At 37.3% G+C, this 26,341-nt stretch overlaps 1 protein-coding gene across 1 annotated transcript in view; it reads right to left on the reverse strand.

The window, feature by feature from the left end:
• Nucleotides 1–4,545: 4,545 nt before the first annotated feature.
• MTPN (myotrophin) overlaps nucleotides 4,546–26,341 on the reverse strand; it is a 30,529-nt gene continuing 8,733 nt past the window's right edge. Inside the window, exons 2-4 of the mRNA XM_064737809.1 lie at nucleotides 13,296–13,409; nucleotides 12,276–12,359; nucleotides 4,546–7,790 (exon numbers count right to left, since the gene is read on the reverse strand). Of these exons, the coding sequence (XP_064593879.1) occupies nucleotides 7,704–7,790; nucleotides 12,276–12,359; nucleotides 13,296–13,409 (285 nt within the window). The 3' untranslated portion in view covers nucleotides 4,546–7,703. The remainder of the gene's footprint in view (nucleotides 7,791–12,275; nucleotides 12,360–13,295; nucleotides 13,410–26,341) is intronic.

Genomic DNA, 26,341 nt, shown 5'->3' on the forward strand with positions numbered 1-26,341 from the left:
CCCTAGCACATGTACCTACTGCCTGGCAAAGATTTGAGCATTTCCTTGGGAGAGATTCCAGTAGGATTTGCTTTTTTTTCTGCAGGAAGTTTTCGCCAGGCAGGTCAAACTCACATAAGCTCTTTCAAATCAGCTTTTCCTCACTTTGGTATTTTATCACTAGATAAAAATAAACATAGATAAACAATCTGATTGAAACCTTTTGTTAAAAGGTAACAGCCTTCTGCCTAGATGGCCATGAGATTATTGATGGGTTTTCTTAGTCACTGGTGCATTTGGAAGCCCACAGAGTGTCACAGCTCCTCTCCAGAGTGAAAGTCTTGTGTGTGCAGCAGGCAGCTCTGCACTGGCATGGGCCTCGGCTTCACAGAAAAACTGCAGGGCAATAAAATCAGCATTTTCCACCCCAAATGGCTGAGGAGCAAGAGACACCTAAGATCTTCTGGAAAAAAAAAAAAATTAAAACTAATAAAACCCAATTCACAGAGAACATGTTTCATCTCTCATTTTGAAGCAGGAAGGCAATGAAATCTATGTTCAGCATGAACATACACAAGTATTACCAAACACTTAAACTAAAAATATAACAAAAGCCAACAATTTTAATTAATTAGATTATATCTCACAGATGCACAAAAAAATTCTTATTCATTAAATTAGCAGGTGCTCAGATTTGTCAAACACAAAACCTGAATTCAATACACCTTTCTTTGCCTTACCTCAGCATGTACTGCCCTCCAACTCCCTAGTCTACAGCTCAGATTTTTATAAACTCGGCTTGTAATTGTTACTGAAAAGCATTTAGTCTCCAATAGAAACCTGTGAAGAAATCAGCCTGAAATAGAAACTGGTCTGTGAAAAACTACTCAGTCGCTATGGGATCTTATTTTTTATCCTTCACTTGCCTGCCTTGTTCATTGGTGCAATATTTTAAAATCCTGCAAAGCCCAACTCTAGCTCCTCTTGGGCTCTTATTTTTTTAAAGAAAGGATGGGCAATATATATTCAGCTTTTTATAGTGAGAACACAGCCTCAGAAGGGTTACACCTCCTTATTAAGTGTACAGGTTATGCAGCCTCATTGCTGTAGGCTGGATTTATTTTTTTCTAGTTACTGTTTAATATGGCTCTGTAAATATTTAAATGCAGAACTCCCTCCAGCAATTTCATTAATTTATAATTTCAGGTCTTGTTCTTATGTTTGCAGCCTCTGACACTAGAAATCTGTGTGTGTTTCCTCCATTTGTCTCATCTCTAAATGTGCTCTTCTGTCCTTCTGAGAACATTACTGATATTGACTGAAATTTGTACTAAAAAACCCTTTTAGGTGCATAAAGACCTGAGAGATAATCCTCCCATCAGCTTAAATCTTAAGTGAACAAAAGAGAAGGAAAGAAGTCGATAACTGAAATACAGAGAAGTCTGTGTGATGCCTAGAGAGGCTACCTAGAAGAGAAGCTGGACAGTGTTAAAGGAATAAATAAATAATAGGTATTTATTAAAAGGCCTTCAAAGGATACACCTTGGGCAGTACAAGGTCCCCAAGATGGACTCATGGACACAAGTTTAGACACTTTATAAATTTTGGTCCCTTTACATATTGGGGTTAATTGCCCAATTACAGATGCAGGTTATGAAATCCCATCCTCCCAGATTGCTCTCCTCAGTTCGCTGCTGTTTACACTTTTTGGGCCCAAAGCTGTAATGGTGTCCTTGGTTATCAGGCTGGAAAAGGATTGTTTGGTCTGACTAAACTGTGAAGAGAACTTTCTAACACTTTATATGAAGTTCAGAGTTACACACTAATGCATCATGTGTATAGTCATAAAAAAAAAAAAAAAATCTGCTGCTGTTGTATTAATCCCAGTTCTAGTGGCAGCTCACCAGTGTCTCAAAACCTGTCCCAGATTTATCTATGGCAGGAGGTGCAGCACTAATTTTTCATAGCAATCTTTCAAAAGTATAGATGTGAGGTATCCTTCAGCACAAATCTTCTTGTGCAACAGATACACACAAATACATGCTAATTTTTTTTTTTTGGCCAAAATATTGTAGAAGATAATTTTTTGCTGTAAAAGGCGAAATTGTTTCAAAAAGAGCGATGAAAAAAACCCTTTAAAATAGTGTGGCAAGACAAAGCCCAACAAAATATTTATAAGTAACAAGAATAAACTTTGGGAAAGACTTCTGGAATGTAAAACCAAAATTTATTTGCCATAGATCTGGTTTGGTGGCTGCACTGAGAAGTTGGCAACAACCAACCAACCAAGGTATTTTGTGTCAAACAGATCTGTTAGTTTTCCACTGAAAATAATACAAGAATAAATAAAAAGAATGATGAAAGAAAAAAAAAAAAAAGGTGGCTGGACATGGTCACAAGAGGCTGCTACTCAAAACAAACAGCTACATATCTTAATTAAAAGTGCATTTCAAAAGGAAAGAGGAAGCATAGTTTTACTTCCATGAGGAGTTACATACTTTTCAAGACTTCCCAACTCCAAATACTTTTCAGACAAGAGTTAAAACATTAATCCAAACAAGATCTTGTTTATTTTGTGACAAAAGCTTAAGTTAAACAAACTGAATGTTCTTTCAAATGCAATGAGGAATTACTTTCATTTAGAGGAAAAATAATATGAAACACATAGAAAGAAATGTTTCAGAGTTGAATATTTAATATATGCACCAAAACTGAGCTCGCTGGCCAAGAAACAATTTTTGACACTGAGTTTTGGACCCTTCAAATTTATGTTCAGCTTGAAACAACTGCAATAAATTTTCCTTTAATTAATTTCGATAAATGTATTGAGACATGCAGTCTGTTGTGGTTTTGGCACACTGTCCTGCCTCTTAACTTGAATGGCCACGAGATGAACCTCAGTGCATGAAAGCCTCTATTCTTAATTTTGAAATGTTACAAAATTGTGTAGTAAACAAGGAGTGACTGAAAGCACAAAAGAATCCTGTGCTCTGTGGCAGCCTGCAGTGCACCCAGCCCAGAGACATTCGGGACATGGGAGAATGGAGAGGTGCACTCAGGTGCTCTTCAAACACCACCTGAAGAGTGAAGATACAAGAGACTCCAGGATTTCTATTTAAAAGAAGGCTCTCCAAAACATTAGGTCACAATAGCAAGCAATGGTATTTAAATACAACACTTACAAGTCTAAAATTAGAAAATATTGTTTTGACTGCTAAGGTGGGAAGAGAGGAGCCCTGATCCTAGGAAAAAAATGTTCATTTACTTCCCAAGCAGACAAAAATTGCATGGGTTTGAAGATTCTGAAGGCACTGCATGAAACCAAGTGCTTCTCAAACACTCATCTAGGAAGTTTATGGCATAGCTTAGAGTTGAAAGCTGTTTCCAGATGTCACATCATGAGAAAAAAATAAATATTTTGAGGAGAGCTCTGAGAGTACAGAGTTCTCCAAACTGAGAGAAACAATCCAGTGGTGCAATTGAAAAAATTCTTTTCATGGCCCAACATCCTTTTGGATGGGAAATCATTCTCTTTCAAAAGACCAGCCATAGACAGATAAATATTAGAGACTCTTTACCTGCATAGATGAATTTGGTTTGCCAGTCACTGAGGAATGGGAGTGAAAGAAATCTGCATTTTGAACCGAGAATATTTCCTCCTGTAGAAAAACTGCCCATTAAAAAGAGCCCCTAAGTCACACCAAAAACACTCACAGAACAAAGAATCAATAATATGAACTCAAGAACTGAAGCCCACACACATCAGTTGCCATTGGCCATTAAACCATTTGAACTGCTTTGGCATTCATAGTGAACACACACTTGTTCTCTCCAATATTTGACTGAATGTTTGTGCATACAGCAAGAGAAGTTCTGTAAACTTTTCAAAGTTTAGCAGAGCAAACCAGGAAAATTTAATTTATTTTGAAATTTTTTTTTGATATTTATAGTTCTTCTACTTTGACACATCTTCCTGTACTTTTCTTTATAAGTGTCTATTTAAAAATAAATCATATCAAACACTTCAGGCAATTAGAGTCAAATCTCTACTGACAAGCAAAGTTAAAAAAGGAAGTCCTGACAAAGTCACTGCAAAGATGTCACAAGAATAATGAATAAACATTTCTATACAATTTTATTCATACTTCACAGCTGCGATTTCTGTTAATAACTGTTTTCAATTTCTTTGATGAAGGAGAAAGCAATTTGCTTCAGTCTTCACAGGTAATAGAAGGAACATTCCTCTCTCTACAGACTGTCTCCCCGAATTTAACATGAATAGATGATCTTCTACCTTAACCATTTAAACAGGAAAAGCAAGACGACAAGGCCACAAAAATTATCAAAACCCCCTTTAAATGGGTGTACTTTAAAACCCCCTAAAACAACCACAAAGAACATTATATATTCAGTTTTCAAAGCAGCTTCTATTCCATGTTTCTTATAAGCAGCAGCTAAACAGTTTAATCACTGTACATGTGAGCCGGAACTTAGATGCAGACAAATAAAAAGCTGTAGCCTGAGGTTAATAAAACACAGGAACAGAAAAAGAAATGAAACTCCAAATTCTCATATCGCACAATTCAAGTTTATTCCATTCATTCTTGCAACACAAACTTAAAAATACAGTATCATTTAGCATTCTGATGTCTATGAACCATGATAATGATGAACCCAACTGTGTCAAAACAGTTAACAATGGTGAAAAGAGAAAGTCAAATATCAAAATGCACAGAGCACTATTTTTCTTCTGTCACTGCGTAGAAAGATGATTGTTTATCCATTTACAAAATATAATTAAGACAAGTTTGTTTTGAAATTTTGCATGCAACACTGCAATTGCTTGACCTAGGACACTCTATTCTTGCCAGCCTCTTCTACAAATAATCAATGTTATGCTCAGTTCCATTTAATTACTGTACTCCTTTTCTCATTTGCTCCCTGTAAGAAAAAGGGAGCAGAGGGTACAAAATTGAAAATATACTGAAGTTTATAACTTATTCAGCACAAATTTCAAAAGAAAAGGTTTAAGAACAGAGTGGATTTCCAAGTATATGCAATTCCAGTCTGACAAAGTATTTAAATTCTGTTTATAGAATGAAAAATAATTTACAGTTTGGTATTTTTATCTAGTTAGGACCTACTCAAAGATAGAGGAAGCCACCCATTATTTTTTCCACAAAATAGCTAACAAGAAAGAAACAAATGAACAAGCCCAGTCTTGAGACAATTACAAATGTATAAGCTTTTTTTTTTTTTTTAAATCCTGGGCAAAATGATTAAACACCTGTTATGTAGTGCAAAAAGCAGAAAAGTATTTCTTCTTTATAAGCCAAACATTAAATGCCATCTTTTTAACTATCTCAAAAGGCAGCTTGGGTATATATTACAGCCAAATTAACACCTGACTCACTGAAGGTTGTTTGCTTCTTTTTCCCCCCCAGGGTGAAGTAAGAAAAAATAAGGTGTTCCCATAATCGTAGAAAAAGGGAGGCAAAATTGCCTCAGTGAATCTCCAGAAGAGTTAGTACAAAGATGATGTTTCTTTGCTCACTTAAATGAGAGTTAAAGGGAAGGGCAGGAAAGAATACAGAAGAAAAAAAAAATAACCAACAAAAATACAAAACCACTATAGCCAGACAACTTGATACTAATCAACACAAAAAACTTGAATAATCAAGTTCTCCACGTAAAAACAGATTGCAGTTTTCTAGACTAGTATTTGAATAGCTAAGTATTTAATAGCATAATATGGAGGCAAATTTATGCCAAAGATTGTTACTTTCATAGCTGAATAAAGAGTTAAACCTATAGTCTGTGTTCACACTATTACAATGACATGACAATCCAAAACTGATCAGAGATAAGATTAAAGAGTCCTCTTATAAATAGTTATTAAAAGCATTGTTCACCAAATATTCTTGTTCTTTTATCAGCAGTTCATCAATTGATTTATTACTGATTTCCAACCCTCTGTTCTTCCTTGCCCCCTATCTCCAAGAAATAGAGTAATTGCACTGTACAGTTTATGGCCAGAGTTGATTGTTTTCTCCATTGCTTTTCTTTTGCTATGTGTAGATGTAAATCAGTTCCTGCTCTCATTTTACACTCTCAATGCAATGCATTTCATATCCGAGACATTCAATCCTAATATGCAAGTTTATTCAAGTAAAACTAAATCTCCATTAAATACAAGTGGTAGTCACCAGTCTACTTCTATATATCCTTTCAATTTCAACAGAGATACCAAAATAATATCAGCTACTTTTGTTTAAGAATTCACCTTGAGAAGTTATATTATATACATTTGTTTTTCTGTATTATGTTTGTTACCAGAAAGTTTGAAATCTGTATTTCAAAAGAGAGGAAGATGTAGAGTTTGTGGAATAGAGCCTGTTACTCAGTTTTAAGTGAATCAGGAGTCTAATGAAAGTTTTCAGGATGAAAGCCAGCAGCTCAGATATTCCTGAGGACCACAAGATGCGACAGGAGTGCTTACAACATCATTAAATACCTTCCCATCAATGTTTAAGACTGTCATATTAGTATAGTAAATATCTAAAAGTCAATGGTTAATGTGGTATGGTCACACTGGGAACTTCCAGAACAAGCCTCCTGCCTTAATGGAATTTAAGAGGTTCGTCCATTTGACAATGAAACACTCATTTGAAGATATGCACAGTTTAAAAAAAATCTGTAGTAGTTAGAGCAAGTTAAGACTTCTGCTTGTACATCTTCCTGCTTCTACATCTGAACTTAGAAAGGTTCTATGTTTACCAGAAAAGTTTAGCAATAATATTCAGCTGATCTGAATGGCTAAATAACTACTGTTCATTTTCCACATTTGCCTTGATTATCCTTGTGTACCAAACAGCCTGGAGCTTTCACACGTGTCTAGGAATTTTATGCTGATGTGGTGAGTAAAGAAATTTCATCTTACATTCCTTTTGGAAAAAAAAAATTCCACAGTGAAATTTTGATGTCTCTCTCAAAAGTAGTTACTTAAAATGTCTGTTCTGGACTGAAACAAATATGGGATAGAAAGACTTCAAATTCAAGCATCCAAAAGTACCTTGGCAGATATTATGGAGTGTAACACCACCATGCCTCAGCTGGTCTTTCTTGGTTTACTCAAGAGTCAGAAAACATTAGTGTGACATCCAATTAGTCAATATAAAGAACAGCTCCAATAACTAGTATCAAAAGTCCTCAAAACTGCCACAGAAGCTTTAGGCAGAAGAAGAATAAAGCTACCCAGTGAGAGAGAAGAGAGAAGAGCAACCCAGCCACCTAAATTACTACACTTAAGATTATGGCAGACACTAAGAGCATGGGACTATTGTCCCCTTCACAATTAGTTTCAGGTACATAGCACAGTCCTTCCATCTAAAGGAAGTACTTCCATCCATCTAAAAAAAATCTTAGTACTAATCTAGGAGGCTTACAAGCCAAATATTCAGCATGGTCTGTCTTCCTTCTTCAATTTTCACTAGAAACGGGAAGAGATTGTGCACTGGAAAGAAGTCCTAGAGGGACACTGTTCATAATACTTTTCAACCCTCTCCAACCCGATTATCTTTGATAGAAGCCCCTAACTAGTCTGACTCATAAAGAATTTCCCTCCCCCCAAAGTATTTAGCTGAAGAAGCTGGAAGATGCAAAGAGTGACAGACAGGCAGCAGTGTGAGGCCACAGGAGAGACATTTAAGATATCAGTCCATCCGTCACTGAAGAAGAGTCTTGATTGCCTGGTTGTCAGTGGCTTCAAAGGCAGTTAGTCCATCTGGGCCTTTCACACTCTTATCAGCACCCTGGAAACACAATAGGAAGGACTGTCAGTTCATAAAGCCAGGCTAAATCACTACAAATTGTGTCAAAAGATACAAAATTTGAATCATTATATTGATTACATACAGCTTTTCACTGCAGTGCCTTGTTTTCATTCAGAAACCAACCAGACAAGATTTATGTACAGAACTTTTCAGCATGCAGTTAATCTGAGTTTCCAACTTGGTAATTTAAAAATAAGGAAAAAAGCCACAATTTTTGTTACACAGAAAGTTACAAGTCCAACAAATTACCAGTTAATCTTAGACGTATTTCTTATTTCCAGCAACTACTACTCTTACAAAAACAAAAATTCAGTGTTACACACTTCTACAAAATCTACGGTGCAAGAAGCTCTCACATGCTAAATGACACAGGTAATACCTGGAAGAACTGATTTACTAACAAATCATACTATATTAGTTCTATATCATAAAATGACCACACTCGTCAAGGATCGTGCTTCTCTTCCATTCTGAAAAAAAAAGTCCCTATTGATACATCAGAAAAACAACACCACAAAATCATTCCAAGTCCAAAACTGCTCAGGTTTGTTTTGAAAGAGTTACATCTACACTTAAAAGGCAACCAAACAGAACAGGGAGGCAACAGGAAAATGAAGGATAATGGACCAAGTGGATAAATTGGAGGATAATGCATCAACTGGATAAATCAAGGAATTAGAATAAACTGCTGCAAGTAAGCACAAGCACTGTGCCAGATTTATGGGAGAGGAACAAAAGAAGGGAAACAGAGTGATTAACTAGTCATGTTTGCTTTGAGCACTGTGTAATCACATTCATGAAAGGGAAAACACGGGCTAAACTGTAAATAGGGTAGCTAAACAAGGGGACAAAAGTTATTAGAGATCACAGGACTGATTTCACAACAACTCTGCAAGATGATATGCAAATCTCACTTGAAAATGACAGGAAAAATACTTTGGGTACAAACACATTTTGTCAAAAGTGTGTACAGCAGAGGCTCGTCTTCAGTTTATGCATAAGCTCTCCATAGAGAAGGTACAAATCCCTTCTCAATTACAAGGAAGATTGTTAGTTACTATTAAGGACACTGAATAGTTTAAGGACATAATGTACCTAGAATTTCCATAGTTTCTTCACTAATTAAACACACAAATCCCCACTGAACTTCCATACATAATACCTTGGCTGTTCCCAAGACAACTCTCACTTCCCTAAACTTCTCTAACAGTCTAATAAACTGGATCTCATACCACTGTGATGTGCTACCAATGCTAATGTTCACAATGCAGCATATTTCCCTCTCTGAAACTTGTACACTCTTTACTTGCATGTACTCAACCTGCCATTTGAAAAAGATGGTTCTGCAGTGGTTTTTATGGCAGCACTGCCAGTCTCGTGGTCCAGTGGCCAAACTGATCCTCTTGGAGCTGCTCATCTTCCTTGTGGCCCCTAGAGACTCTCACTGCAAGAGATACATTGAGTTCACTCCAGTGACAGGAGCAACTTTTAACATTTCCTCTCTCCTATCACTGTGTAACATCCTTGGCCCAAACAGTACAAGGATGTTGCAGTTCTTTGCCATAGGAACATGAGCTGAATTGGCCTGTTCCCAACAAATGACAATTTGGTTACTGCAAATACACACTTGGGCTGAAACCATGGGAACATGGCTTGTAAAACATTTACTTGTCCCCTAAGAAAACCCCAAGAGATTTAGCAGGTATTCAACACTTGTAATCGTAGTTGTCCAGGGAAAAGAAAGGCAAATAAGAGTACAAATAGCTTCTTCTGCAGGTGTTGATTATTTCTACTGTTTAGATAGCACTCAGATTAAAATCTATGTGGAAATCAAGAAGGCTTCAAAGCTGTTCATTGATGGAAAATCCTGATTTGAAGAAAAATGGAACTATCCGGTAATTGACCTGACAGAATTTAAAGAACTTTAATTCACAAAACTCTCCACCAGTGTACCAGAACTTGGGGTACCAAAGATAACAGTTAACTGAGGTAACTTTGAACTATAAAGAGAGATTTTAATCTTAACATAGGACTGCTCTCCCCCTCTCAGAAAAATACTTCAGAAGAATTATTGACATTCAAGACCTGGGTTTCTAAAACAGCTTTATTGAATGTAGGATAAGAGGGTCATGACTACCTAAGGAGGACACTGTTTATTAAACTCAGTACTAATAAATTTAGAAAATTGGCCATTAGCTAGACAGAAAGACTCCTGCCTACATTCAATAAAAAGAGAAGGAAACAATAAAGGTCAGGTCAAGAGGACTTTAATTTGTAGAAGTACAACACTGCCTGGAAGCAACTTTATTGAAAAACTCATGGAAGTACAATGATTTCATAGTATTCTCTACTTCCCCAAAGTAAAAAGTTCCTAATATTTGTGTTATGTTCTACTTCGAAAATACACATACACAAATAAATATAAACCCTCTCTCCTGGGCAGGGTAATAACAAACAAGGATGTTTGCCCACTTAAGTCACCAGGCAAAGCACAAATGTTAAACAGGCTCTGAGAGCCACACATGAGCTACTTGGCTCCAGCTGTAGCTCTGGAAAAAACCTAAAGCAACAAGCACAGAAGCCATGATGAGAGCTGAGCTCCCACCAAACTGTGAAACCAGAACTGGGGGCACTTAACAAAGCTGGGAGAAGATTGGTTTACACAGCAAGCAGCAAACTGCTAAAAAGAGTTGCCAGATGACACAACAGAGGCAGATGTCTTGTTCAAAAAGTGCATGGATGAAGTCATGGCCAACAGATCTGCCAACACTTCTGAACAGGGGACAGATGGATGCACCTCTGAAATCCCCACTACAGCAACTATGAATGAGGGAAATGAGTGAGCAGATGTGGTCATACTCACAGCTCTTCCTTTTGCCACTGTCAGAGAAGAAAAAAGGGGCTAAGCTGCCCAACTTGATAGGATATTTCTCGTAAAACAAAAGCAGAACTATTTTGGAAGTTGAACAAATGGATGAAGTTTGTTGCATCCTATATAATAGCCCTCATTCTCTAAGCTTTCAAAACTGTTAATTGTCTATTTTAACATACTGGCTTCTCTGACACTAAAAAATCACTACTTTTTACATTACAAATCAAACATAAGATTATTAAAGAAAACCAGGGATCAATGTCTGAACCATTTCTTGAAATACTCCTCCTCCCTCTCAATAGTCGAGAGTCTCAGGTAAAAGGTTTACAACACCTCCACAGTCCATTCACCACACAAAGCAATGGAGAATTTGGCTAAGGAACAGGGAAGAACATTAAACAGTCAGGAATTTTCAGATCTTTCAGTAAGGGCTGACTCCTGATTCCCAGGTATCTGCTACCAAAGAACATATGACTATGGTACAAACAAGGCATGATTAAACTAATGTTTATACAAGGTTCATAAAATAACTGTGTTAAGAGACAGAACAATCTCTACACATAAGCCCTGCCTCAAACAGACAGAGCTGATAAGCCAACTTCCAGTTTATAAATATTTTATCAGCTAGCCCATGTAAATGGAAACAATCAACATTTAACTCTGCATGAAGAAATCTGAAAGCAATTTATTCTTTGAACTAATCTAGGCTGGAAAACCCTCCAAACCAGAAATGGAAATAAATCCACATGGGATAAAGGATACCTTATTTTCTGATGATCCTAAATGAAGGATCAATCCTCAGAATAAATTTAAGCAAGTCGGACACACCATTTGAATTGTAAATTAAGAGTCACTGCATTTGTTTACAAAAAAGCATAAGTAATATCAGACAAGATCAAAGTTAAGCGAAATTCATGCAGCATTAAGGCAGTTAAGGAAAACTTTACCCTGGAAGTGGCACATAAAAGTATTACATGGCAAGAATTCCTTTGGCCAAATGATTTAAGTGTAATCAAGAAGGAGTGCATGTGAATGGGCAAAAAAGATTGCTTGAATTAACTACTGGCTTTGTAAAATTGATCACTTGTAATACAAATCGAAGTGCAAACAGAGACAGATTCGGCTTATTCTCCTGAGGACAAAATTTCCAAGCTGTAGGACAGAGAAAGCTTGGCTTACTACTTTGATTTCCCCTCCCTCTGCCAACCCAGATGGGTTCTCAGTCATCTGGCAAGAGTTGAGGGAAACCACACCTCTGAGCAACTTCACAGCAGAGACTGCATCACATGAAGCACTTAAACAGCTGCCAAAGCCAAATCCACTGAAGGAATGCATTTTTTTCCCCTTACTGATTTGCAGTTCTGCTCTTTAGCTGAAGCCCACAATACTCTTATGGTCACTGTTACTTTTGCTACACAACAGAAATCCTTCAACTTTCAGCTATCTTTCACCATGATCAGAGTACCCTCTGTTTAAGCATTTGTTTGATGTTCTGAACATATCATCTGGAGCATCATAATCTTATTGGAAAAAAAAAATCCCAGTAATATGCTTTGCTAATGGATAACTTGTTCAAAACATTCCTATCTCACCTTTGACAGAAGCAATTTCACACAGGAAACGTGGCCCTCATAGACTGCTGATAGGAGTGGGGTGATATTGTGTTTGTCTGGAGCCTGCAAATTGAGATACAGTTACTTGAAGGACAATTTCATACAGCATTATAATGTTTCACAGAACTTTTTAATTTTCTTTAATCAGTAAGGAAGGAAAAAACAGTAAGGAAGCAAAAATTTAAGAATATTAGCCAGAAATGAATTCCATAGGATTTTTTACCTCTTTTTTAATACAGGAAAGTTATCATTTTAAAAAGAGGTAATAGCAAGATATATTTTCCACAAGACTTCAAGGTATCCCAAAGCTTGTCCATAATTTTAGGCCAATTGTGCAGTTTCAGCTGACAAATTTTGCCCAATTTAAAAACACTACTCCTAATTCTCCCATTTCACAGGCAGCATCACTTCAGAAAACAGTTTTGGCTGAAATATTCTTTTGGCTGTCTTATCTCTAAACTACAGTCCTGGAAAGAGTAAGAAATGCAGCAACTGAAATGCTATTTTTAACTCTTCCCCAGCTAGGAAAATTCCTAAGGAAGAGATAATCTTCCCAGACATCCAGGAGCAAAATTCTGGCATTTTTGTTAGGAACTAAAGCTAAGATGTCTTACATGTTAACTTTTGGACAAGCATTCTAAGGCACATTTGGGGTGTATGGTTAAAGTATTTGGGAACTTAACTTCTGGAGGGCTGATACAGCTTACTCAAATCTTTTCAAAACAAGAAGCTGTGCATGTCAAGCTACAGGAAAATGTCTTAAACAAGAAAGAATGTCTCCAAAGAAGAGACACACTTTTTTCCAAAGATAATTAAAACATTTAATAAGCATAATTGTGAACTTCTAACCTCTAGAATCCCACCTCTCAAATATTTTGAAATGCATCAAATTGTTTAGTTTGACTTTTACTTTTCAGTGACCATTTAAGCACTTACACCAATCTCTTTGGTGTGTGTGGGAAGACTTTAAGACCCGTTTGCAAATACAATAATACATACATTAATGTCAGCTCCTTTCAAGAGCAAAAATTCCAGAATCTCAAGCTGGCCACAGTCTGCTGCATAGTGAAGAGGCTTCCTCCCACCTTCGAGTGTCCGGTTGACATCTTCACCCTTTAAAATAAACATAACCTCATCAGCAAAATTTTAGAGTTAACACAAGAGGAAGAGCTTGACAGAAATCCAACACCTTTAAACATGCTGAAGAATATTCCACCCAAATATTTCACTCACTGCCCAAGAAAAATGAAAATTAAGCAGCTCAATTTCTATTACCTCACAGCTGCACTTATGACTATAAGATAACATTGATCCCTTGTTCTGTACTGCATCTCAGGTGTCCTTCTACACAAGGTACAAGTGCACAAGGTAACTCATGATTTAAAAAACCAAACCAATAAAAAAAACAGAGCAATAAAAAAAAAATCATTAGAGCTTGTACATAATGCTCCTCTTGACTCATTTTGCTTCTCTTGCCCCACAACTAGGATCATAATTATCTGCCTAAGTTCCTTTATCTGCTTCTATGAATACTGAAGCTTTGCATAATGACAAACCAGCTGCATAGAAGTAAGTCAGCATCATAACTACCAGCAAGTGAGTCCAGGCCATCCATAATTTAAAACCCAATTATGAAACTGTCCATCCTGTTTTATAAATAGCACTTGCCAATTCTACATGATACAAACAAGTCTGAAGAGTCAAGCAGATCAGGCCACAGGAAGTTGTACTCTAATGCCTCTCATACGCGTGGATTGAGACATCTCTTAAGGCGTAAACAAAATTTAATTTACTGAGTACCTAATCAGCTTTGTTTCCTCACCTTGGGTTGTGCAACTAAGGATAAACTGATTTACTGCCCTTCCTTAGTGACAAGAAGTTACTGGAAACCAGCTAGAGACAAGCTGTGTGGTAAGTGGCTTCTTGTTCTTATGTGCAGGGAAACTTAGTGTTTTAGGAAGTGGCTAAATTTTGCATCATACCTCAAGCCCTGTATCTCCACAGAAAAACAATCAGAAGAATTTCAGCTGCAGCACCAATTGATACTTCTCTACAGAGCCCCTGCAGTTCCTCCACTCCTGTCCCAAAGCTTTAGAAAGTGCACAGAATAGAGGGATTGACATACATCTTCTAGACATTATCTCCCTTCTAAGAATGGAAGGGAAGATTGCCAGAAGGAAATCTTATTCTGCTTTTGATGTTCTATATAATCAGAGTTTTACACTACTAGTCAAATAACAAGATGACCTCGTTATTCTCCTCTCTTCTCAACAGAATATTCAATTATTCATCATATACCCTTGTAGCAGATAGTATTGTGATGTAGTTTCTCATTTGCTGAATTTCATTGACAATTAAGTTCCAATTTAAAAAAAAAAAAACCCAGATCAAAGTAGGCTAAGAGCACATAAATAGTGTGGGAAAGCACATAAAGAAGCAGCATATACTTATGTTGAACCTCTACCCATACTTTTATTTGCACATGGACTCTTCCCATCATTTTAAAACAACTGGAATTTACATAACCCATCATGTTTGCTGATACATTAGGGATAGGGTGCACAAGTTTGAGAAGCCAACCACATGAAAGCTACACAATAACCAACCCAAACCAAAACAAACTCCAACAATCCTTGTAAAGCCTGACACATGCCAAGAACACAGCAAGTAAAGGAGCCTGGGAGAAGGGCAAGCAAACAAAGTCCTGGGACAGCACACAGTCAAGCCATAAAGTTCACAGTCCAAAGGACAGTTAGAGTCATCACTTCTCAAGATGAGGACAATCCAGCAAAGCTCTCACTTCCTTATGCTTATAAATATTATTTGGCTCACTGGCTTATACTATAGTAATTTTTCTTTTGTTTTCCAAAAATAAAACAAAGGTTCTCTGTTCTCTCCTAAGCTGGCTGTAGAATAAATTCCTGCTGGATGATAAACTTTCAGACAAAAAAAAAAAAAAAGGCAAACTCCTAGTTTTTTAAGATACCCATAAAGATGATGAAAACTTGTTTATAGGGGAATACCTAGCAAAAAGTTAGCAAATAAAGATGTCCCAAACAGAGATTACATGATACTGACTATTGGCACTGAGAACACATATCATTAACATCCAAAGTTAAGCATCAGAACAGTTTAGTCTGAATTAACAGAACACAGACATAATGTAAGTTAGAAAAATTAAAAGAAACTGAGAACTCCTATATTCTCCAATAAACCAAGTCAAACATCCAGTTGTTTCATAGGTTTGAAAATCCACTGTAAAACAGACCACTGAATGTCATAAAGCTATTCCTGGCCTTGGACTCCCAGTCCAAGAAATACAGAAGTAGGAAACCAATGCATTTAATATACAGGGATCAAACTCTGGCAAACCCACTTGTTTCAAATGCAGTCACCAAAATATATACATTAGAAAACTTGCAGGACTCTTCACAAATAATTTCTCTCAGGTCTTTAGATCTCCTATTTATATTGCCTATGGCATCTCTCTGTAGGACAAACAGTGTTTTCCAAAGTGAGGTGTGAAAACCCAGAGAAGGATGCAAGACAATCCACTGGGGTGTGAAAATAAACTATATATTGTACTATTAAAAAAATGTAAAAATAGAATTTATTTCACCTTTACTTCACCTTTAACTTCCATTTTTGGGTATATTTTATAATGGCACATTACACAGTATACAGGAGTACATACTGAAGCTGACTTAAATATCAAGTCCCAATCCACCTGCTCAGGGCCAGGCTGGATGGGGCTTTAAGCAACCTGGTCTTGTGGAAGGTGCCCCTGCCATGCAGGGGGGCTGGAACTAAATTTTTAGGCATAAGATAAAGACTTGAGCCCCTGCCTCATAAAAGAGACAGCTCTGATGAAGGTGTGGCTGATTATACCAACACAATGAGATGAAGTGGTCTCTCAAGCCCTGTCAGAGGTTGGTGCAGGAAACAGCGCACAAGTAAAGGTTCAAAGAAAAATATTATCTCTGCATCAAGTTTTCCAAATTTACTGTGGTTTTGAGTAATACTGGCCAAACATGCCATAAAGAATGTTATGAACTTGGGTATCAGCAATCTTATGAGGTGATGATTCTCAATACAGAACTCTGAGACAGCAAAGCAACCAATATATTGGTGGGCTGAAACCCACCTGAAGGTTTACAATAAAAATCATCATCCCCTGCAGAGGCCCATGGCCAGAATCTATATGAACTGACTTCCTTTACACCTACAGGAGCAAAATCTTCTGTGCACAAGACCAAAAGTGACAGAATGATTCTTCAAGGAAGTTTTATGGGACTTCTTCATTTTCTAGAGTCTAACAGAGCAGCAATGAGGTTAACCTGTGTATTTGGAGGAGATACAATTAAGACAGAATCAAGGAATCATATCACCCTCAAAATAAAATGTGGCTTCAGTCAAAGGTCAGGCTTCTCCTGAAAAAAGATAATTTATTTTCACTTTCTAGAGTAGACCCACACATTCACTAACAATGGTGCAAATATTTGTGCACAGCTTCAGAAAGTAATTTGCCCAGGCAAAAGAAAATACATGATCACCCCTATAGTGACCTTCCAGAATACACTGAATTTACTCAGTCAGCCATTTAAGGCTAAGTCTGCCATAAACCACATTAGTCACATTTTTCTTTTCAGATGAAAGACCCAGGGCACCAGCTATGTATTAGCACTAAAAAACATGTTACACCCATGAAACATCAGTTCCCAGGTATCGGCTTTAATCCCCTCTATTAAAATCTGATTATGAGTAAAGAAAAGCCTCAAATTTCTAAGCAAGATGACACAGAAGACTTCTATACCCTATTTCAAAAAGTCACTTAAAATGGCTAACAGAAGAACTTTAAATTAGGAGATCTTAAGGTATCAATGTCAGTTAAAACATGGCTTTCAATTTTTCACTGCAGGACAAGAAAATAAAACCTGGAAACTCACTTCCAAATACTTTTAAGAACTTTGCTTTTTAAGTAACTAAGAGTAGGAATCATTATAGCACCCTATAACGCAACTATCACCCACTTTCTGTATTGGAGCAATTTAATCCATAAAAACATCTGTTCTAACTAATTTCTTAAGTGACTACTGTCAAAAATAGTTATTCTTGAACTTAATTCTTTCATTACCCTCTCTCACACATTTTCCTTGCTTTACCTTGTCTTGCCAATATACCTACACTAAATCTCTTGTTACATCTCATGTCCTTTTCTTTACCTCTAGTCGAGGCTTTGGCTTTTTAAGTTCCATCCCTGCACACCCTGGGGACGTGTCTGTGTTTTTCTTGGGTACCCACCCCCAAATCCCATTTTTATGCTCCCCTCTTTCTTTCTGAGCTCAGAGAGGAGATCCTGACAGCCAAGCTGCCCTGAATAAGTTGTGCCAAATTTAATTACTTTTTCTTTTGCAGCCCTTGTTAAAAGAATGAACCAGAGTTTGCTGACTCTGTCCCTAATGCACATTATGACATCAGCTCCATGCAAATGAACAAGTTTAGTCATAAAGTACATGTTCTGAAGCTCATTATTTTCCAGGGAGATTATTTAACCACACCTAACTGACTCCATCCTTCAACTGCCCCTGCCTTTCTGCAGCCTTTATTACACAAGGCTGTATTCAATGCCTGCCTTGGTCTCCCTTTATCTGCTAACTCCCTCTTTTCCCAGCTCCTGCCAGTTTCAGAAGCATCAACACTTAAAGCCAAATGAGCTAAACTCAAGTTTAACCTAAACTAGGTTATAAATTTCACCATTAACCTAATCTAGGTAAAACCTAACCCTACAGCCCACTCCAGGTGCTTCAAGCACAGGCTTATTTTGAAGTGGCACAGGGAACTGAAACCAAACCTGAGCCAGGTGTTCACGTGAGCACTGTGGTTTGTCAGAAGTGTTGTTCTAGAACATTACTGCCAGGCTACAAATGCCACAGCTCACCCTTCCCTTTAGCACCAGCTTTTCTGCTGTGTGGCAGCAACAGCTTTGCTACTTCCCGCCGAAGTCTGACCCTTCCCACCCCTGCACCAGAATTAGTGGCTGAATGATGAATTCAGTGAGGGAACTAATCAGTGTGAGAATTTATTTGATAATTTCCTTCATCTGTTCTATGACTTAGCATCTGAACACACCAGCAATTAGTAGCTGGGATTTACACTGCAGTCCTACCACAGGAATAGAAACTGACAATTGCGGCCTCATTAAATCCTATTGCATAGGTTAACTGTATTAGTAGAGCAGTGCCTGTAATACTTATGGCATTAAAATGCTCTTTCAGATTTAGAAACAACTCCATATCCCCATCTGTGCTTATCATGCAAAAATAACTGCATCTCCTGTTTTCATGCACTCCTTTCATTTCAGTTTTAATGAAGGAAATCAGACTAAATGCAGTCAGATGTCCTTAGAGGGCAGGGAAGCCTCTTGCAGGAGCTACTGTGTAATTCCTGTCTTCATTACACTAGGAAAGAAAATAACTCACTGTACAGTCTGCTGCATTACTTCCATCTCTTTGCACACAAGGGATGGCCACCCTTACAGTGTATTAGATAACTCTGACATTTTAAGCATAGCAACAACTTTGCTGTCTCAGTGGGAAAGAGGAAGAGTAAAAAATCCTCTTTCTATAAAGAAAAGTTTAGGCCCTATGCATGAGATATTTTGACTATTTTGCTGCATATTGAAAATACTACTTCCAAAATCTTCATATTTACTATTTTCTTCACAGACTTTGTTTATGCTGTTTGTATTATTTGTTTTTAAAATTCAAAGAGATTAAATGAGATGGCAGAAGTAAATTAACAATGTTGGATATAATCTTAAGACATGCTTTGCTAGAACAGAAATTACACTGGTATCCACTGAATGAAACCTTTCTCTCCAGTATAACTAAGTTTTAGTTTTTAAATCAAGCTAAGTGCCTGAAATGTTAAGTTCTATGTTTTGTAGTGGAACATATATAAACTGAGCTCTGAAATCACTTAAGACCAATCTATTCCTTAGTCTTCTGAAGGAAGAGCAAGCTTGGATAAATCACACCTGTAGAAAAAATTATTAGCCATATATTCAAACAGTTTAGAAAACAATCTTGCACTTCCACAGTGGGTATGTGGATGAACTGATTATGACTTAATCTTCCCCAAACACTCTATTTCATTTTCTCAGAGCTTGAGTCTGCTCACACCCCTTCAATCATTCTCCACTGTAACTTTATCCAGATTCATTCATCACTGGAAAGACTTTTACAAAAAGCCACAAACCCACTCTCCCACCCCTCAAAAACCCACAAACACCAGGTAAGTACTCTGAAATTGGAAATACATTAAGCTATTTTTGCCATTCTATTTAAATTCTCAAAATGGTTGTGTTTTAAGTACATAAGCCAAAGTACTTTACTGTTTAACCTGTGTTTGTTTCAGTTGTATGTTCATAGAGTTTTCAAATGTTTACTGCTGCCACATGGCAGCTCTGGGTCTCATCTAACCAAAAGTTAGATCTCTAGTAAGGAAAATGTAAACACCTTGACTGAGAATCCCTAAAAACAATACAGTAGAAACAACTGAAAAAAACCACCCAAGGTAAATCATTCTACAATTTCTAAAATAACTGGGAGCTCATAAATATTGTAAGCCAAGCACAAACTTCAGTCCATACTCAAACAGAAAAAACAACATGATGTTTTTTATATAGTGAATCCACGGGTCATAAACGCTGGTGCAAATGAGGGAAAACTTAAATACCACACTTCTGAAATCTGACTAATAATCTAAAAATATAAAGAGAGTTTAATTCTACAAGCTTGTCAGTCTAGTGACTCATGCCATTACAGACTATTTAAGGCTGAAAGGAAACTTTGGAGGTTATGCAGTCTAACATTTGCTCTTATGTAGGTCCAATCAGATCAGGATGCTCAGCTGAGTTCCATAGACCTCCAAGGACTGAGGATTCCAAAAGTTCTCCAGGCATAAGCCCTTTCATTTTGATCATCCTCACAGGAAGTATTTTTTTCTCTTACACCTAATCAGAATTTCTTGCATTTTAATTGGAACTGTTTGTCTCTTTCACTGTGCACAACTAAGCACACTTCTCTATATCCTGCCCTTTGTGCAGAAAGATAATTATAAAATCTTCCCAAAATGGAAAAACCCAAAAATGAACAACAAAACCCTAAAAAACCAAGCTACCACAATTCTAACAGCATCAACTTGTACATCCTTCACCTACCAATAAAACTAGAGGTAAAAAAGCTTTTATAATTTTTTCAGTAGGTCCTATACTTCATAAAACAGTTGGTACAGATCTTCCTATGCATTCCAGATTCCTAACTAATTTCAGCTGTCATACCTCCTCCATCTCTGCATATTTGTACAATGTCTCTAGATTCCTCCCAGTGGACTATTTTGCTTTCCCCTTCTCAGTAACTCGGAGTATTTGTTATAAATTCCTCAAAGTATGTGACACGGGATGCAAGCTGCAGTATTGAAAAACACTCAGCACTTCTCCTGCTCTCATGTAAGAGAGCTCCAAGTTCTAAAGAAAGGTCCCTGCAGGATCTTCTTCTCTTTAGAGAGGCTGCAGTACCATCTTATTTGTATTCCAACAGCACAAGTAGAGCTAAGCACAGGAACAGTCTGGGCAGAGAATGCATTGAGAGCTGCCCTGGGCAGAAGGACTTGGGGGTGTTGGTGGATGAGAAGTTTTGAGACATCCCTGAGAGCCAAATGTACCATGGACCCCAAAGCCATGGGGCCAGCAAGGCAATTCTACCCCTCTTCACTCACCTGGAGTGCTGTGCTCAGCTCTGGGAAACATTTAGATGAGATATTAGGAGGAAATTCTTTACTGAGGGGGTGGTAAGGCACTGGAACAGGGGGCTGTGGATGCCCCATCCCTGGAAGTTTTCAGGGCCAGGGAGGATGGAGCTCTGAGCAGCCTGGTCTAGTGGAAGGTGTCTGTATCCATGTGAGGGAGGTTGCGGCTAGATGATGTTTTAAGTTCTTTCCAACCCAACCATTCTATGATTCTTGAAATAACACAAAAAAGGGCAATCTGACCTTTCACCATGGAAACAGAACTTAATCTATCTTTCCTCCTCTGAATTCTTCTTCCACAAATCAGTTGATCAAGCACAGAACTGGAACCTCAAATACTCTGTTTTCAATTAACTTTGAAGATTTGAGATAAACTAAAACTGATTATGAGCTCAAACACAAAAAGTCAACACAGCAGACTGAGTTTTAACAATGAAGACTCAACTGCTACTACCCCAATTTTCTTACTATTGGAATTTTATTGAAACAATCCTTGGGCTTATGTGCAGAAGTACTAAACTTCCCATATGACCTGAACAAGAGTGTTTTCCTGCTCCTCAGTTTGCCTCTGGAATGATTCTGTACAGATTCCATTCTACAAACCTTGTTCTCACCTAAAGCACCAATTCACACACTGCCAACCTTAACTGCAAACTGGAATGAAACACACCTACACACCCAAGAGATGCATTTCTGTAAAATATGCTGAAGTAATCTGACAGCACTGTAGAATACCAGCTTGCTACACAAAACCAGTCACCTGGTCTGCCCTTCAGGCCTTCACTTCAGTGATCCCAGAACATTCCATCAGAGTCTAAAAAGCAGCACTGACTTTGATGAAGTAGTTTCCATTCTTGCCAAGACAAACTGATTTAGCCAACCAAAATCCATACTAGCACTTTCACAGGTCCCTGGAGATTACCAATAGGAAAAGACTTCAGGTATGAATTACTGAATCCATTTCATGGTGTATCTAAAAAAAATTATTTATTGTTTTCAAGTGTAAAATTAACATTACTCCAAACACCTCTGACTAGCAGAGAAAATTAATTTCTTCTTCCAAACTGGTTATAATATTTCCTTTAAATACTTTATTATGGTAACTGAAATGAGTACCAGCCTGAAGCAGTTTTTGCTGGGTAGAGAGGTTAAATTTCTGCATCTGTGACAGGAACTGAAACAGCTTTACATTGATACAGCAGCCAGACCCTCACATCATCTGCCTTAATACAAATCTGAAGGTAACTGAACCACCAGTCCAATACTTTAGACAAGGAAATAATTTATGTAAGCTTTTGTGTATTTCATCATAACACTAATCCAGTGTGCTGATTTCACATTCCCATCTGTTTTAGCTAAGAACAATTCAAATGACCAGCTCAAAATGAGTCAGTGCAATGTATCATTTAAACTTCTGTACATTTTTTTTTCTATAAATGGAAAAAACTCTTTGACATATGATGTCTCAAGGGTTGCAGACCTAAGAACTGGGCAGAGCAGATGGAAAAGACAAATTTCACATTTCCACTCAACCTGTTTTATTGAAAAAACTCCTAAAACAATACGTGAGGCCTAAGAAGAAGCAACAGTATTTGATCATTTCTGCCCAGCAAATTTATTTGGTCTCAAGTTTTCTTGTCTTTATCTTCTGACTCACAAGAAAAATGACCATGTTTCACTTACAGTCACTAAATATTCCAACCAAGAACAAGAATGGGACCTGGTGAAATAACTAGTAACTCAAAGTCTGGGTTACGCCAAAGAGCAGAAAGGTAAATAAAAAGATTAATGTTGTAAGCTGTGAATTGTTTATGATTTTGAAGCTGATTTCTTCAGTTAAAAACTTTCAATAAGATCCTTCCAGAGCCAAGGAAATCAACTCACTGCAACTGAAACTAGGCAGTTTCCAACTGCAACTGCAAAAATTTTGTCCCAGATCCAAATTTTCATGTGAATCCCCTATATTTTCAAAAATTACTTACTTTCAGTCCACCCAAAAAAATCACTCAGCCTGAACAGAGACAACAGCTATTGCTGCTCAGTGGTTCAGCATATTCCAACCACTCCAGAGTTCTCCAACTGCAGCCTGAGTGGACTACAGCTGTCTGCAGACAACTGAACTGAAACAAATGACCTAGATTTGTTGTGTGGGATAACCACTTTGCACTTGGAGAACTTCAGAAAACTCAGAAGTTTGTTGGTTTTTGTTTAAAAGCTGAATGTGACTGCATTAGCTAAGCCTTCCTACTGATTATTTAATAACATCTTTTCAACTCCTCTGGGTGTTTTATTTCCCATCCTCTAAATTTTATAACTTGAAGCAAAAAGGAATTTTCTCCTAGATGTCTTCTTTCTACCCTGTATGCTTTGGGAAATATATGGGACAAGCTGATTTTACACCTCCCCCTTATCACATCTTACTGAAACAAACAGAAATAGCAAAAACATCCACAAGAAATCCTGTACAGATAGTGATCAAAAACCAAATCCAAGTTAACAGATGTTGAGAAGGGAACTTGAACACAGAAAGTTAAATCCCTGTGGAAGCGGCTGAAGACATGAGTATCAAATTTTCATTATTTTTCTGGACTCATTTCTAGTATTTGCTATTAGTTTATCCTGCAATATCCAACTGAGCTTCTGTTTAAAAAAGTATGAAAAAAAGGCTACTCAAAGAATTTCAGGACAACATTCCCTCTAAAAGACCCTTATCAGTTTATCAAAAGGGGGTTTCTGTTCTGAGGATAGTGTGTGTCTCCAGCTGGCATTTTGTAGCAAGTTGTACAACCAGAGCAAACAGATGTAGATGTCCATGTAAAAAAATGTGTATCTACTTTGCAGTTCTCCACTTAAGGAGAAGCCTTAATTGCTAATAATAAGACCAATACTTGGTCTATGAAAGTTAAGAAAATGAATTATGAACCTGATGATGAATTTTGCCTGTCTTTATATCATATCTAAAGTACTCTGAAAAGCTTTTAAAGCACTGCTACAATTATTCTGGCTTAAGCCAACAAAAAGGTGCTTAACAAGCATACTTTTCAGGTTTTGTTGGTGGTAAACAAGTATCTAGCTTATCCACCATAATCAAATGCAATCTGAAGTCCTTTGTCTCAGTCAAACGAATACAATTCCAGAAACAACTGCTAAATAAACTGAACTACTGAGCCATCTGTGCTTCAGTTGTATCAGCATTTTGGGAGACAAACAAACCTGATACATGAGTTGTTCTGTAGAACAGCAATGAACCAACTGTTTCCTAGCTACAGCTTCTAGAAGCTCATGCTACAATCCCAGCTTCAAAGATGTGCTAAACACTGTTATTGAAAATAGTTGTTGTCCCCAACCAAAAATGCTCAACTTGTGTAAGATTTGAGTGAGAAATAATGTAACCCACTCACTACTTGCACTAGCAAGGGATGAAACAGCAATGAAGGGCCCAGTTGTGCAGCTTCTCTTAGCTCCTACGAATTTCCACTTATAAGTTTCGTCAAAAACTTCCATTTATAAGTTTGTTTCTTAGTTAGTCAACAGCTCAGAGTAATGGCAGCAAATAGTTCTGACAGAATAAGCTACTGCCGCCAAATGAATCATTGCACTCTGTTCAGATTAGCCCTTTAACTGATGAATGTTAGTGCATTTAATATTCTGGATGATGAACTGAAGCAGCCAATGATTAGACACTTCCCAAACTGTCTCTGCTTAGAAAGATTGTTAGAATTCAGAATTAAAGTTCAAATGCTTTAGTTACAGCATCAGGACTCCTCTGTCAGCCCTGATATGGAGGGCAAACATAAATAAAAGCCTTTAACCACTAATTCTAAAGAAATAGAGATCAATCTAATGACTTAAGTTGACACAAACCTAATGTTCAGTGTTAGGCACTGAATCTAGTGCACACAGTGCAGTGTCCATTTTTACAGGCAACCCTGAGCTGGCCTAAAGGGGTTGGATTTTTTATTGCAGAAGTGATTGGCCAGACTTCATGTTTTACCAGTGTATTTTGGATGATGTGATTTGCATGATACCAATTCTAAGAGTACACTAAGCAGAAGATATTCCAGCTCACGTGGGTGCCAGACAATTGCTAAAGAGGAGCCATCAACCATACACAAACCAGAATCAGAGCATTAATTCTGTTTCAGTACTCAACCATCAGCAAACTGACAACAGATGACACAATGAAAACAGAAAAATCTACAAAACAACACCTGTTCCTGCAAAAAGGAATTTTTTTTTTCAAGCTTAACATGTCAGAAACTGCTCCAAAAGTTAAGCAGCTGAGCAAAGGATCCCAGCCATTGCCATGCATTCTGCATTGAGTGTTAACTGCCAATTTAAACACTTTCAGTTTCTGGAAGAGCCCCACATCAAGTTCTGCATTAAGCTGCTCAGGACATGTTGTCCAAGGAATGAACAGGAAGTGGATGTTTTCCTTTGAGGCAAACACACGGCGCCAGCTACTGGGTTTCAGTTTCAATAGATGCCAGCTTGATATTTTGAATTCTCTGCATGATCTAAAGACACAATAAGTAAAAAATCCCTGCAACAATAATAAATTAAAATTCTCAAAGCTCAGGTTGTACTGTACCAGGAAGCGATGAGAGAATAAACAGGAAGATGAGTGTATCTCCCAAAGATTATTGCTATGGATAAAAATTCCCTGAATTTAAGTGCTTTAATTGGGGCTTAGCACCATAAGCAGGAATTACCTCTCCAGAAACTGAACAAAAGATATGTCCAAGGCAAAATCAAGTGTTCTATCAAATCCAAAGCAATGAAGCTTAGCTTCTAAAAGGGTTTTCCTATAAGATTAACAAGCGTTATTTTCCTGTGCACAGTGAATTTCCATTTTCTTCATTCAGCAATGCATAAAAAGATATGAAACGTCAAAAGCAGCATTAATGAGTTCTAGAAGTTTTGTGCCTTAATACAGAGTTTTGTTGACATGATGAAGCAGTTGGTGATTGGAGTCATGCAAAAACAAAGCACAGAAGCAAAAAACTAGATCAGAAAAGCTATTTTTACAACCATAAAATAAATGCTGCTTTCTAAGCGGTATATACTTAAAAACACATGCATTAACAACTACTGAATGGCTCCTAAAACAGTTATACACACTTGAAATATTCAGCCTCACTGCAATACTTTCCTTAAAACTTATAAATATTGGTATTGCACATTTAAGTTTGAAATAATCCACCTACAAAAGTTAAGCTATTTTCTTCAGGAATTAC

This window comes from Zonotrichia leucophrys, chromosome 1A (assembly GCF_028769735.1).
Source record: "Zonotrichia leucophrys gambelii isolate GWCS_2022_RI chromosome 1A, RI_Zleu_2.0, whole genome shotgun sequence".
NCBI lineage: Eukaryota > Metazoa > Chordata > Aves > Passeriformes > Passerellidae > Zonotrichia > Zonotrichia leucophrys.